Source organism: Xenopus laevis, chromosome 8L (genome assembly GCF_017654675.1).
Source record: "Xenopus laevis strain J_2021 chromosome 8L, Xenopus_laevis_v10.1, whole genome shotgun sequence".
In the NCBI taxonomy this organism is placed as follows: domain Eukaryota; kingdom Metazoa; phylum Chordata; class Amphibia; order Anura; family Pipidae; genus Xenopus; species Xenopus laevis.
The window spans coordinates 55,335,354-55,350,664 of NC_054385.1; the positions used below are offsets into that span (position 1 = coordinate 55,335,354).

At 37.6% G+C, this 15,311-nt stretch overlaps 1 protein-coding gene across 3 annotated transcripts in view; it reads right to left on the minus strand.

The window, feature by feature from the left end:
- Positions 1 to 15,311, minus strand: part of LOC108698914 (connector enhancer of kinase suppressor of ras 2-like) — a 306,790-nt gene that overhangs the window by 59,154 nt on the left and 232,325 nt on the right. For all 3 annotated transcript variants that reach the window (XM_041572777.1, XM_041572776.1, XM_041572775.1), the window contains exons 12-13: positions 10,633 to 10,719; positions 5,343 to 5,590 (exon numbers count right to left, since the gene is read on the minus strand). In XM_041572777.1, the coding sequence (XP_041428711.1) occupies positions 5,343 to 5,590; positions 10,633 to 10,719 (335 nt within the window). The remainder of the gene's footprint in view (positions 1 to 5,342; positions 5,591 to 10,632; positions 10,720 to 15,311) is intronic.

The following is a 15,311-nucleotide window of genomic DNA, read 5'->3' on the forward strand; positions in this document are numbered from 1 at the left end:
TGTTAGTTTTGCATCGAAAAACTCACACTACACTCCATCCTCCTTGTTTCCATCAGCCAAGCTGCTATCTTAAGATATAGAAGCCAACATCATTTTTAGGCTCTCTCTTATCTAGAACACACGGAAGCAGTAGAATAAAAGATTGAATTATTTTTCTGTTTCATTTTGTTCCATTTTTACCCTGTTTTCTTTTTCCTGCTTACTTTATCTTATACACTCTTAGCTTTGCAGTTTTCATTTTAGAGCATTGCAGGTAATGGAAATACTTTGACTCGCAGGAACATCAAAGGACACTTGACATTTCAAGTAGAGTGTGAAGATAAGTTTCCCCCCTAATGCTATATGTTACCGCATGTATTGGCTGTTAGAATTAATTGGACTTGGAGTACAGGTGGACTTTTAGCTGCCTCTTCTGACACTCAATACACAGAATGTCTTTCATTTTTCAGTTTCAGAGAAAATGTTCAGAATGTGAATAAGGTAAAGGGTCACAGGTAGAAATATACTTAATGCTGGAAATCCAATTACCTAAACTCTTTAGGTCTTATGCTTTTTACAGGGAAATACATATAATAATATATTTTTAATTATTTGTCACTGCATTTTCATCCTAGCAGGTTATTCCTTATTCTGCATTGCCTGGCCTTGTCTATGTTTGTTTGCTTATGTCTGGTTACTTGTCACACAGACCATGCTCCTAGCATTTTAACCACATATGTATTCTGCTTCTTGCAAGAGTTGCATTAGGCTTTGAAGGGAGAAAACAGTAATTGCTAGAACAAGATGCAAGGCAGTCGAATCTAATGGAGGCGTCAGAAACACTTTGATAGCAGCTATGATTGGTTCTGCAACAACAATATTTTATATATCTGTTACACAAATACAAATGAAAGAAAAAAGAGGGTAAGATGGCCCTCTAAAAATTATTTTAATTTTGTGAAACTTCACAAAAATTAACTATTTTACACTTTTAACTATATTTTGCACATTCTGCTCCTTTTCTCCTTTTATAGTTATATATAGTTTTTGGAATTTTTGGGGTTCAAGCCCTCCTCATTTGGTCAGGGCCCTCTTAACCATTATGAAGGTTAAAAACATGGAATGGAGCTCCTTATCTGGAATTGTCTGGTCCTTATACTTGATAGATAACTTTCCCTCCCAGAATTCTACTCTCAAATCTAGTTTAATGCAGTGCTGACTGATCTGACGGGTTTAGAATAACAACTTCTGCTTCCTCTGCTCTCTTTCTGTTCAGTTCTGAGTGATAAAGGGTAGCTCTGGTGCCAGTTTTCAGATAACGGGACATAAGACAATGGGTCTAATAAATGTATGATATATAGGGGCCATTTGCAAAATATTATGCAGTGAGTATTAGGCAGCTCTCTCTCCAAGAGTAATGAGTGGAGGGAGGCTCCTCTGTAGTCCCCTATTGCATGTAATTGAGTGGGTCTCTGTCATTCAATCTGGTACAAGGAGCTTGTTAAGTGAGCTCTGAGTGGCATGCACTTGCCCCCCTTAACACTTGTGCTCCAGGGATCTGTAAAAGGCCCATTATAACTCATTATACTATCATTTTGAGAATGTTTAGTATAGCCAATATGATCAAAAAATAGGTTTAAGGGAAAGCATATATATGTATTCTTTCCAAATTACCCTTCCACCATACTCCCCATATACTTCTTCTGGCCCCTTTGGGGTGGCAGCCCAACAGTTTGCCTATCACTGCTTTATGTACTCTGATTTGAACGAATGGTAGAGAGGTATCTGCTTATGAGATCATAAACCAGTGTTTCAATTTTAAGCAACAATTGTATCTGGGAGAGGATCCAATTTCCATTTAACAGATCACTGGGCAACTGGGACATTCATCCATCTTTATTGATGCAGACTTTATATGTACTGACTCAAATGGTTATTTGTTTTCCTACCAGCACCAGGTTTCCTCAGATTATCTTATAATGGGTTTGCTTATTTGAGGAAACCCGACTGCTCCCTAATTGTCACGAGAATCCATTTCATTTAGAAATTCTGCTTCATTCATACTGAAATATACATTTTGGCCAGAGTTGCTTGAGTTTTGTTTTAATGCTGTAATATGTCCTTCAGTGTATAATGAAAATACTGATAATGCTTAGGCAATGTAACGGATGGCATTTGTTAATCATGAATAACACTTTAATTAATTTAATATACAATTAATGTTTTATTCCATTATTTACTATACATTACCAACACATACTGTATGTATTTTCACAACTGTGTAATTGTAACATTAAAGCATAACTACTGTCATTGTGTGCTAAAATGTACAGAGCAACGCAGTGTTGCTGAGATTACTAATACTCCTTTTTATTTATTTTTTAAATGTTATTATTTTGTACAGTCCTTTAGATTGATGGTGATGGTATGCAGCTGTGTCAAACCCATATTTTTAGTTGTCACAAGTTGGGTTTTGTTCTAGAGACTTTTAATTGGTAATTTATGGAGGTCAAGTGTCTAAAGAGATAATGCCATGCACCCAAATACACACTATGCTAGACTATGACTTAATGATTATGTATCACCAGGAAACAAGCCTCAGTGTTTATGAAATCTGTTTTGATTTGTGGGTGCAAAACGCTATTATTTATTGGGGTTTTCCCCCTGTATGGAAGAGTACACTGCACTTGCATCTATAATTTATTTTGTGCCGTATATAAATTATTAAAGTACAAAATATTTCCCAGAACTGAAATTTTACATGTAGTAGCTGGATAATAATAAGTGACAAAGCATAAATTGATAGCTAGCCTATGCCAGACAGCGACAAAGTTTTTAAGAATGTAATCAGCAAAAGTTAAAATTTACACAAGGCAATAAGGCAGATGTGAAAAAAAGAAAGACGGATAACATATAGAAACCTAAGCTCCCATCTATTTAATTCAGAAATTTTCATTTGCCAGTGGAGCCTGGTGATTGGAAACTCAGACTAATGAGATCGGATTACAAGGCCGGTAATACTAACCGTCATTGGTCCGACATGAAAATGAAACCTGCCCAATCAACATATTTTTGATTTTTGACCCGATATTGGTTGGGTGGGCCCATTGGAGGGCCCCATACATGGGCAGATAAGCTGCTGAATTGGTCTGAAGCGACAACTTAAATATGCCCGTGTATAGCCACCCTTAAGGCCCCTATACACAAGCAGATATAAGCTGCCAAAAGAGTAAAGCTGGCCATACATGGGCCAATAAAAGCTGCTGACAGACCGAGTTAGCAGCTTTTTGGCCCGTGTGTGGTCGTCCGACGGGCTTCCCCGATTGATAATCGGCCGAAAGTAGGCCAGATGTCAATCGGGCAGGGTTAAAAATCCCGTCGGATCACGGCGGCATCTGTTTGTTGATCCGACTGCCCGTATTGGCTGCATTATTATCCGATCATTGGGCTCTAGGGCCCACAATTGGATCAGCCCATTTGGCTATGGCCAGCTATAGAGGAAGGACCGTGCAGATCTGTTGAGCCTAAAAGGCAACTATCAACACCAAACTAAACTAACACAGGGCTTTATACAGAAAAAAATGAAGGGCCTCTGCAGTTATACAGTCAGAAAACAACCCTTTGTGGTGATCATTTGGTCATGATCCTACTTTACTGTATGCGATCAACCCTAACCTTAATTGAGTCTATGCGCTAATGAAACAAGAACACATATGTTTGCTTTATTATGCACCTTTAGACTATGGAAATCCAGACTAAGCCACATGGCATTTAGTATGTATGAAATCAATGGCATGGAATATTGTACTTTATCACACTTTTCAATGTGATGCGTTAGTATTATGCTTTTAATACACATTCAAAAGAGGGTAATAATAATCTTTAATAAGCAAGATTCATTTGTATTTTCTTTTCCACCAAGTGATGCTAATTGGAATTTTACATTCTGTGCCTTAGTAAAGTTTAGGAGGAAGCAAAAAAGACTGCTAAATTTGCAAAATGAGAACCAAACTCAAAACAGCAGATTTTGCAATTTTAAGCAACACATTTCTAGCTTCACTGTGACACAAGAAATGACAAAAGAGGGTTGTGCAATGCTTCATATACCACAGTCATTTACTCTGATGCCTGTAACTAAACCATATGATCACTTCTCTCAGTTTAGGCTAATCATTCTCTAATGATATTTTAAATATCATTATATAATTAAATACATGTATAGCAATTTTCCTATACATTTCCTATAGCATGTCCTTGTGGCAACATAACCAATTCTCCTGAAGCAGACCCTTATCCATAATAAGGCAACCAAGTATATGAGAGTAAACAGCAGGCCTCCTTTATATGGACAGTGGATTAGATCCTAATGTTGAACTGAAAAAATATTGCTACATTGTTTTGAGTTAAAATATATGGTGAATTATGAGCAGATGTGAAGGTTTTTGTACTTTTTTGTAATTGTACTTATTTACTTATTAATATAATGGGGAAGAGGCTCGGTATTGGGAACATTTAATATTAGATATTACGTTTGCTATATCTTCTCCTGCAAAGATGGTTGTAATGCCAATGAGCAGTTGGATTAGCACAGTAAAGCATAACACAATGCAATATTTGTGTCGAAAATATGAACAGACATTAGCACTGTGATCACAAATTTGTTCCTGTCTTAGCCAGTAATTAATATGAAACCCCTAGAAGCCCATTGCCGTTGGAAAATACCTGGACTAGAACCATGGACCTCGTGTACGGGCTCCTTCTCCTCTTGATTGACAACTGTGATCCAGCTGCGGGCATTTGCCCAATTAAGGCACTGTTTATGCCTCATTCTATTCTATTCCATTCTATTGGTTTATTTAGCTCTTTTGGGCTTGTGCAATGTAATGTACAAGATACTTAGATACTGTCTAAGTATCCTGAGATCCGTATATATCATACACTTCCCTTCCCTTGTTCCTTCATATTCTGACACTGCTGGCCTATTATTGGAATTTCTGCTTGTCTGCTTCCTTCCCTGACCTTCAGCCTGTGTAATGGACTTCGTATGCCTGCTGCCTTCCCAGACCTTGGGACTAAACTTGGACTTCTTTGCCTGCCACCTGTTCTGACTGCTACATGTGGTCAGACTTTGTTTTCTGCCTTCTCCTTATTCTTTTACATTGGTGTCCTTGTCTTTTCAGTTGTATTAAATGTTTTGTTTCATCTCAGTTCTTGGCCAAGCCTCAATATGTCAATAGTCAGACAGGACATAGGGCTTACAAACAGTTTAAACAGAATTTCTGAAATTCTAACACTGAGAAGACTGGGACCAGTATGAGACATGGGTTTGCTAGTGTTGCACTACAATATATACATTTACTTACATGGTATAATGGAACAGTGTTGCTCTCAGCCAGGGAAAACGCCAAGACATCTTGCTGAGCAGGGTCTAGGCGTCCAGTGGAGGTTAATATTGATGGACTGATAGGGTAGCTCGGGCTACCTGTGTTCTTCCCTTTTTTTCTTGACCTGCGCCCTGTGTCCCGTTTGTTGTCTTTCTGTGTAACTGGCTCTTCTTGGATCACTAGGATTTTATCATCACTCAGGTAACGCAGGAGGGAATTCTCAGAGTCAATTGTTTGGAGAAAAAAAAGAATGAAAAAAATAAATAAGTAAAGGCTATTTGGAAATAGTGATTTATCTACAGATGTAAGTAGTCATTATGTCTTTCAGGTGCAAAATTAGAGTAATTAAGGTCAAATTAGCAGCCTTTAACTGCCCTTAATAGTGATACAAACAACAAAAATTAGTAGCAACAATGTGGCTATAGATATTACTAAAAATAAAAGAATACAGGAAATGTGAAATAGGAACTCGACTCTCAAACGGTTTTTTAGGTTGAGTGCATTTTGAGGTTGTACAAGTTAGACTGAGAATGTCTAAAATGTCAGAGCCTGAAAGTGAAATACTTGGTGGATAGCTGGGGCAGTAACATATTTGGGGGGGGGGGGGGTTGTTTGAGGAAATGCCAAAGCTATGCATGCCTTTCACAGAGGATGTAACAATGTATTCAACAAGGACATTGTATTTACTAATTCAACATGCACATTTGCACAGGAGCCCAGAGAAAACTCCAAGCTGTTTCTTAGTAGTGATACACTGGTACATTTACAGCTGCTTCACTACTAAATAGCAGAGATTTTTTATTTAATCGTTATGCTTCTGCCCTGGACTGGCATGTAACCTTGATATGTGACCCTCTTCTGTATGCTAAAATCTCTGAAACATTGGATCTTATTGGATCTAAAGTCTATAAGGTCCCCAACACCAATAGCACTCAGTAAACCTAAGTTGCATTAGCAATAAAAGCTGCTGCAAGAAGCCTAATATCAAGACAGGTCTATTGGGCATATACAAACACTGCAAATAAATAAATGGCAACCACAAATCAACTCTGTATGTACTTTACTGGAAATGGCCATATATCCCAACCATTCTGTAGAGCTGAAATATCATATTCAAAAAAAATACTATATATACTGTATATATATATATATATATATATATATATATATATATATATATATATATATATATATATATATATATATATACGCACACACACACACATGTGTGGGACCTGTTACCTGTTATCCAGTGTGCTTGGGACCTTGGATTTTCCAGATAATGGATCTTTTTGTAATTTGGATCTTCATACCTTAAGTCTACTTGACTACCATGCAAACATTATATAAACCCAATAGGCTGATTTTGCTTCCACTAAGGATTATCTCTTAGTTGGGATCAAGTACAAGGTACTGTTTTATTAGTACAGAGAAAAAGCAATCAATTTGAAAGATTTGGATTATCTGGATAAAATGGAGTCTATGGGAGATGGCCTTTCCATTATTTGGAGCTTTCTGGATAAAGGTTTTCGCGGTTTATTGTATTGCGATATAGGCTTGGTAAGTAATTCTAGATTTGCATGGAATAGAGAAGGCAACCATGCAATCTAATATCCAGATCCATCACAACACATATAGCCCGACTGATGCTCCTTGGTTAGAACATATGCCAGACCAGTGGCAGAGCTAGAATCTGGGAGAGAAAGGTTGTAAAAAACATGGGACAGATATGGAATCCATTATCCAGAACCCAGTTATCCAGAAAGCTCCAAATTACAGCAAGACCATCTCTCATTGGGGCAAATTTACTAAAGGGCAAAGTGAAAATTCACCAGCGTGAGGTCATTTCGTTACTTCACCGATTTACTTACGGGCACAAGTGTAACTTCGCTAGCGAAGGAGATAGACTCTAGCGCTTCTTCCCACTCTTATGCCAGGCGAAAGAGCGTTACTTCACAAATTCACTAAGATGTGCATTTTACTGAACGTCTTTTACTTTTTTTCAGGGTGAAAAGCTGCAAAAGTCTGTAAAAAAATTTTTGGGTGCCCGGCCTCCCCCCTACATTTCCTAACATATGGCACATAAACTATACACTGGACTCATGTGTAGGGCAATATAACAACTCTATTTTCTTTTATTAAAGTTCCCTGGGCTTGTGCAATGTAATGTATTTGCTGCAACATATACGTCCATTGAAATTTAACTTCCCGCCGAATGCAAATTAACCAACGCTAGAGCAACTTCGCCAGAGTTTGGTGCCCTGGATGCAACTTCAGATTTTAGTGAATTAGCATTGTCCTGGCGAATCTACGCCTGCCGAAGTGTTGTGATGTGAGTGAAGCTGGCGAATTTACGGATATACCATAAAACACAGCATATTCATGTTAAAGAAGACTATACAATGCATGGCAAGATTTTTTGTTTTAATGGAATCCTCGTGCAACCTCTCAAACTTTCACATTCTCTTAAATATTGCTTAACACAAGTGAGCTGCTAATAGCATGAGTGGGCATCTTGATGATAGCGCAGAAAGCTTCCCACGCTGCTAGCGGAGCTGGTTATATTTAAACAGTACATATTCAGCAGCATTAAGGATAATACTCTGAGTATTTGCAGCACAAAATGCACTTTAACACAAATTGATGCTGCAAAGGGATTTTTCTTCATAGTAATACCATGCCAGTATTTTAGTTTACAGATTAAATACTTCTAAAATGAACTGAATTCCTTTTTAAAACACAGTTCACATAAAACAGAGAGACCAGCCTCCCTTAGATTACATGTAGGAAAACAATAAAAAACAAAAAATTATAGACGGCAGGGCTCATTTACAATGACCCACAGAGTATGCAAAGAGCTAAAAAAGGGTGAAATTTGGAGTGCAGAGACCTGCGGACTGCGCAGAGCTGTCAGTTTTGGCTGACAACTACTGAGGGATTTGAACATTTTCTGGAGACCGGGCAGTGGCCGCACGGGGCAGACCCACTCCTGGAAGTGATGTCATGCATGCGCCCATCTATCCCCTGGAGCTGCAGAGCTCTACAGCACACTTTCTCCAAAAAGACATCCTGAATGCTTTCTATGCACGCGCAGCCAGATTTTAAGGAGAACCTGCTCAGCACCTTTATAATCTGAGAAAAAGAAGTGTCATAAAATGCCTCCTACATCAATAATGTAAGATTCTGGTGTTTTGGTCAGCTGGCTGAGAACATCAAGGGACACTCCTGTTACAAATTTATATTATTAGTAGTGTATGACTGTTAAAGTGCTCAGAAGAAGATTCTGAGTAATTTCACATTAATTTGTTTGGATGAGTATAGTTCCCCTTTAAATGAGAAGCAGTCAGTGCACCCTTGTTGCTAAATTTCATAGAGGTGATACATGATAATCTGGTAATCTTAATGTGAGAAATCTCCTCCACAGTTCTCCTCTTATTCTTCTCTTGTAATGTGCTAAACATATGAATAAATAATTTAAGCAATGAAACACTTTGAATATTTGAATAAATTTGTGTTTAATAATCACGCCACGCAATGTTTTTTTTTTCTCATTGAGGCTGATGCTACTTTCAAACAGAAGTATTTTATATGCACTCTGTGCCACTTATTCTCATAACGCCGAGAACAGTACATTGAGTTTTACATCTAAAATGCATTTAACCTTTCCAAGAAAATACGTTTTTCCGTGCTCTGAGATGTTCCTCAGCTCTTCAAAAGGATTTCTTTAAATCTCTGCAAGTCTACAATTTCATTTTACACAGCCACTGCTGAATTTCTGAAATCTTAAAAAAATTGGGACTGTCTTCCAGTAAGGGTGGGCTGATTTATACACCATTGAATGGTATAGACAGCAGAATTGTAATCCTATTTGTAATTGGTCAGCTGTATTTTATTTGGTATTTTCATTCTGCAGATTGGAGGCTCTAATGCTTGGGGGCAAGTTTATGTACCTCCGAAATTGCGCCAGTGACGGCTTCACCAGGGGTGGATTAGCCATGACAGCGCTTATTCACGAAAATCCGAAGTTGCATACAGGGCGCCGAACGCTTCGAATTTGCAATAGAATTACTGCGGCAAGCAAAGCGAAGTTACGCTAGTGTTGGCTAGTTTGCATACGGCAGGAAGTTAAAGTTAAATGGACGTATATGTTGCAGCAAATACATTACACTACACAAGCCCAGGGAATGTTATATTGCCCTACACATGTGCCCACTGTATAGTTTATGTGCCATATGTTAGGAAATGTAGGGGGGAAGCAAGGTACCCCAAACAAATTTTACAATCTTTTACAGCCTGTAAAAAGTAAAAGACACCAGCGTTTTTCAGCTATTTTTTAACCAAGTCCTATCTACTCTATTGCACTTCGCCTGGTCTGAGCTGGCGAAGGCAAGTCTGGCGCAAGAGTTTAACGTTCAATCGAATCTCAATCTTAGACCCTAACACCAAGATAACATTTTAGCTGCAAGATGGAAAAAAAACCCAGAATAGGAATGTAAATAATTCAGAAACTATACAAATAAAAACTAAATGCTACTGTACGGTTGAACTTGCTATTTACATTTTTGCTAAGTCTTATCTGGGCGAATAATGTACCTTGTATAATATTTACACTGACGTTTATTTGAATAGCATATTAGGGTTTTTAAAATTCCCTTGTATAAAGCAAATGGTTTCCATGCTCTGTGTTGCTCTTCTGTATATATTTGCGGAACCCTCTAGGGGAATTTTGATGCTGAAATGACAGAATGTTTTGGCACCTGCTTTGCAACTGCTGTTTGTGACAACCTATAAAAAGGAGCAACAGTGTACAGAACTGGCAAATGTTATACAGGAAAATTCAGACTTCAGATATGCGCTAGTGATATGTACTAAAAGAAAAACTAGCAACAAAAATGTAGACAAATTAGACAATATTTAACAAGCTGCAAATATTGCCCCAACACCAAGAGACAGCACTTGGCCTATTCCTACTGACTTATGTGTTTGCTGGAAAATACATATCAATAATTAATGAGATATATCTGCATGCAGGGGATATAGTAAGGAATGCATGTTTCTGTAGCTAAAATAAAGATTATTTGCTATAATAGGCCAAATACAATATAAAATATACATGCAGTATATCTACAGCGAAATACATTTAAGTTATTAAAGAGATTCATTCTGCTATTAACAAACCCCCACCTTTAAAATTGATAAAACTTAGGCACCCCCTTTGAAAAAAAGAATTTTTTTAAGCTGCATTAGCAATACTGCATATGAGACTCACCTCTACTACCCCTTTTGTACATATTTGGCTCCTTGGATTCCCCTAACCAGCTGTATTCTGTCGGCATAGAAACAGGCCTGAGATCACCTGAAAAAAGAAGCCAGGATCCCATTATATCAGTTTCTTCATATGAAGAGCTAGCTATACAAAGAGAAGCTTTTAGTGGAAAGAAAGAAAGAATGCAGCTTAAAATCAATCCCTTGGCTAACAGCAATATCTACCCAGCAACAACCCTTTCTTAGAAACATAGTTCTCTCTACATATGTCTGTATTTTATTTTAAACAAATAACTTTAATCCTCAATAGGAAATTGTGAGTTGTACAGATTTTGAAAAGAGCAAGTCTATGCCATAGATCAGCCTTTGTCACTCCAGCTACCAGAATCCTTCCCTAGGAAGCTGGCAGTTAGTTATGCAACACGAGAGAAGGTTTCATTCAAGTAATCTATAGCAACCAACCAGATAAATGCTCAAAATGCTGCCTGCTATGGTGGCTATGCATTTTTAGACCCAGAACAAACTGTGCACCTGTTATATTACCCATGAGTAATGAGTTCTTTTGCAGGCTGATAAGGAACAATTATACTATATACTACTATACTATATAACACGATATACCTGTACAGAAAAAGCACAACCCCCAATAAAATGTACTATAATTCTATATTTTGTTATTGAACAACAGTGTAATAAGCTTTTTATCTGTGCAGAGTGCTACAATAACATACTGGGGGCAAGTTAATTACTATCAAGCCTTATTTGGTGCTGTAGTAGAGCTGCAGGGAGTCTTGTTAATATGCCTGAAACATCTAGACTCTGATTGCTCCCTGGGCTGCCTGACCTTGTAACCCAGAGGGGAAGCCATTTCACTTAGTTTTTACGATTTGTGAATTTATAGCAAAAATTTTAATTGAAATTTGAACAAAAAAAAAACAGCACCTTAAAGTTTATCTTAGAGTTTATCTTGAAGTCAATGGGCATTGTCTTTCACAATTCAAGGTTTGAAAATAAAGAGTAGAACATCTTCTTACTATATTTTTTATGTTTTTAAAAGATCAAGTTTTGTAAGTCTTGAATTTTTTCTTAAACAAGCACGCCTTTGAGATTTTTACTTTGAAAGTTTGAATTTTAATAACCCTCCCCAGTGTGCATAGGTAAAGATTATTAGAAGACAGATGATCAAAGTTACTGGAAATTGGTGATATGCACTAGGTCTTGTATAGTGACAGGACTCAATTCACTTTCAGTGGGGGCAATATCTACCATTTTGTTCCCTTCGTTTGGTGTCCTATTACCCTACAGGTGTTCTGCAAAGATATTTCATGTTAAATGCAAAGTTATGGAGGATAGGTATAATTTGGATGTCTTATTTTAATATACCAATCACCTTTGGGGTAATGCTGCAAAACCCAGAATGCCAGCTTAGTAAGTGTGTGTTAACTCCTTCCCAGGGTTAGGGAAACAATCTTTGTAACCTAGACACATTCAGTAGGAAATATATAGAGAGAATAGATACACGAGTATTAAAGATTAAGGTAGTGATTTTTTTTCCAAAAACTCGAATATTTCCTATTTATTAAGCACATACAACTCAAATGTAAAACTTCACCATCTAAAAACTTGTAAGTTCATATAGAAATTAATGGGAGTTGTCCTAGGCAAAATTCAAGCCATTTTTAAATTCATTATTTTCAAGGTTTTTTCAGCCTGTAATTCGAGATATTCAATTTCTTTTTCACAAATACATTCAAGCAAGATTTTTTATATTAGAATTTTTAATCAATTTTGAAATCGAGAGTTTATTTGAAGTAGAAAAAAACCCAACAAAAATACATTTTTGATATTAAGTCCATAAATTCCCAACTAGCCACACACTCATTCTCAGTATAAAGGGTTCCTAATAGGTTCCAGCCAATTTGCAAAGTGGAGATAGCAGTGCCCAGGGCCTGTAAGGTAAGAGTTGGGAAAGGAGGTTGATGTGCCAGAAATATGGCAAACACTGGTTGTGAATTATTTATGTATGCAACACCAGCTTCAACTAAACTAAAATATAAATAATGAATTCTGTAAGTATTGCTATACTAGGCTGGATTGACATTGTAGTAGAAGCTTGTCTGAATTGGAGAAAATGACTATGTCGTCTGGTTACTCTGCTCTTCTCTATTTGCCCTTTAGAAGATCCAGTTATCACTAATGTGACACTTTACTTTACTAAGCCCTAACTATAGTTCTTCCTCTTTTGGGATTCTCATATTAATCATGTTTTCTATAAATCAAGTCCTCATGTGATTCCCATGTCTGACATCATGGTTTCCGGTTTCTTCCTTTAACACAAAAGTATTTCCCTACTGAACTTAATCAATAATGTAAAGGTTGCGAGTGTCATTCTTCAGGGTCCATAAATTATTCGGAAGTCCACATGGCTGATTTCTGTAAATCACTATCCAAGCCAGAGGGACATGCCCCAGTTCCAAAGGCAGTCACAATGCACAAATTATATCAAAAAGATATATGTCCCAAGGCTTTTTTTTAGTAAAAATAAATTATTTATTAATAATCGCATTAAAAAAGTTTTCGGTACATACTGACCCCACATGGCCCACCTTACGCGTTTCGTACCCTCCGGTAATTAGTCATAGGTGTCTCTAGACCTATGACACCTATACTAAGTGCCGGAGGGTACGAAAGGCGCATGGTGGGCCGTGGGGTCAGTATGTACCGAAAACTTTTTAATGTGATTATTAATAAATAATTTATTTTTACTACAAAAAAAAAAGCCTTGGGACCAGGGCCGGAACTAGGGGTAGGCAGAGTAGGCACGTGCCTAGGGCACAAAGCTGGGGGGGCACCAGGCACGTACCTGCTCTGTCGCCTACCCCATCGTCTGGTCCTGTCTCTCCCCGACTGGCATTGATATTCTCTTGGTAATTGTGCTTCTGCGCATATGTAGATTCACACATGCTCGCTTGAGCTTAGTTTCGCGCATGCGCACCTGAGCTTAGTTTCGCGCATGCGCACTCCAGCACGCACTCAGCCAGCGCCGTGGTCGGCCAGGTTGCCTAGGGCGCCTGGCCGGGTAGGCCCGGCTCTTCTTGGGACATATATCTTTTTGATATTATTTGTGCATTCTTCAGGGTCCCTCAACTGTACGTGTTAAGATTTTCATCAAATGGTCACAACACTTTATCCACATATTGATCTGGCTTTGCTCATCGGAGGTTATCCTAAGAAACCCTGAGAAGCCCTTCCTCCCAGTATTGTTTTTAGCACCTTATCCAGGACTGCAATATTTATCATCCCTTTTAAAATGATATTTGATAAATCATCTTGTGTATGTACAATTACAAGGTGCAATATGAAAGAGCAGCCATAGGTAGACTTATAAAAAGAATTTTAGTGCATTAACACAGTAAATATATTTGTACTTCCATGAAGATTTGCATGTACCCTTCTAGTTTCACTTGACACTGGCAAACCCTAAATACAGTACATAGCAGCATTGAATAATTGACATGATGCCTGATGGCTGCTGTTCATTTTGTTGAAAAACACTTATTCACCGACATCATTTCTCTCTTCTCCAGTTTGAGTAAAAGTACTGTATATTGTAATATACACACACCAAGGGCTGGTCACATACGGAAAACTTTGGGTAGCTGGGGCTCCCAAAGAAAAAAAATATATACTCATTTCAGGAAAATCCAGCTTACCTTTCTCAAGTTTAACTGCAAGACATGGTAGGTCCTAAACTTCAGCTTTTGGAGGATTCTAGATTTAGTTGTACAACAGCTGGATATACCCATTGTACATTTAAAAAAAATGCTACAGAATAATTAATACATACTCTGAGACTGTGGTTCTTGGCAAATAACCTCACTGCCTCAAACCTGGCCCAGTTGGTGGGGAAACTGAACAGCAAAATCCAATGTAATTCTGGCTTTTTTCCATAATGTAATAAGTAAATGTAAATACTCTGTCTTTCTTTCACTATTTGCTGATAAGTGAGGCTTTGACCATGCACCAGTGCAACACAGACTGAAACAGGATCTCCTGTCATATACTATGAGCTCTAGAGTGAATGCCACAATGTGACAGTTGTAGCTAATCTATGACCTGCATTTAGCTGGCGTGTGAGTGCTATTAATAGAAATGGAGCATGAATGCATATGAAATACAGTATGTTAAGCAGCTGCTTGCAGTTGGACATATTGTGAACACTTACATTGCCAACACTGTACCTATAGTTATTCCAGTCATGTACTCTGAAGTGGTACAACTATAAGTCCGATTTATGCACATATATTTGATGATATCAAACTGTGTTTTATGTACACATCACTCATTAGACCATATACAGTATCTTGTGGACCTATATTGGATTGTAATCTTCAGCTCTGCATGATTACTGAAACATTTTCAAAATGATTTGTCTCTGAAACCAACTAAATTAAATGCTGACGTGAAATCATACTGAGAAAGTCACAAGATTATAGTTGGGTGGTACCAGAATCTACTGCACAGTCAGAACATTCCTGTCACACAAAAAAACATCACGGTTCCTCTTCAGCCGTTTGTCCAGCAAAATGCAGTGCAAGGAAATAAAAAGTGATTATTCATGCAAGGGTCACTTATTTGTAAATGTACTACAAGAGTGTCTTACTTGATTAAGCAAAATACAAA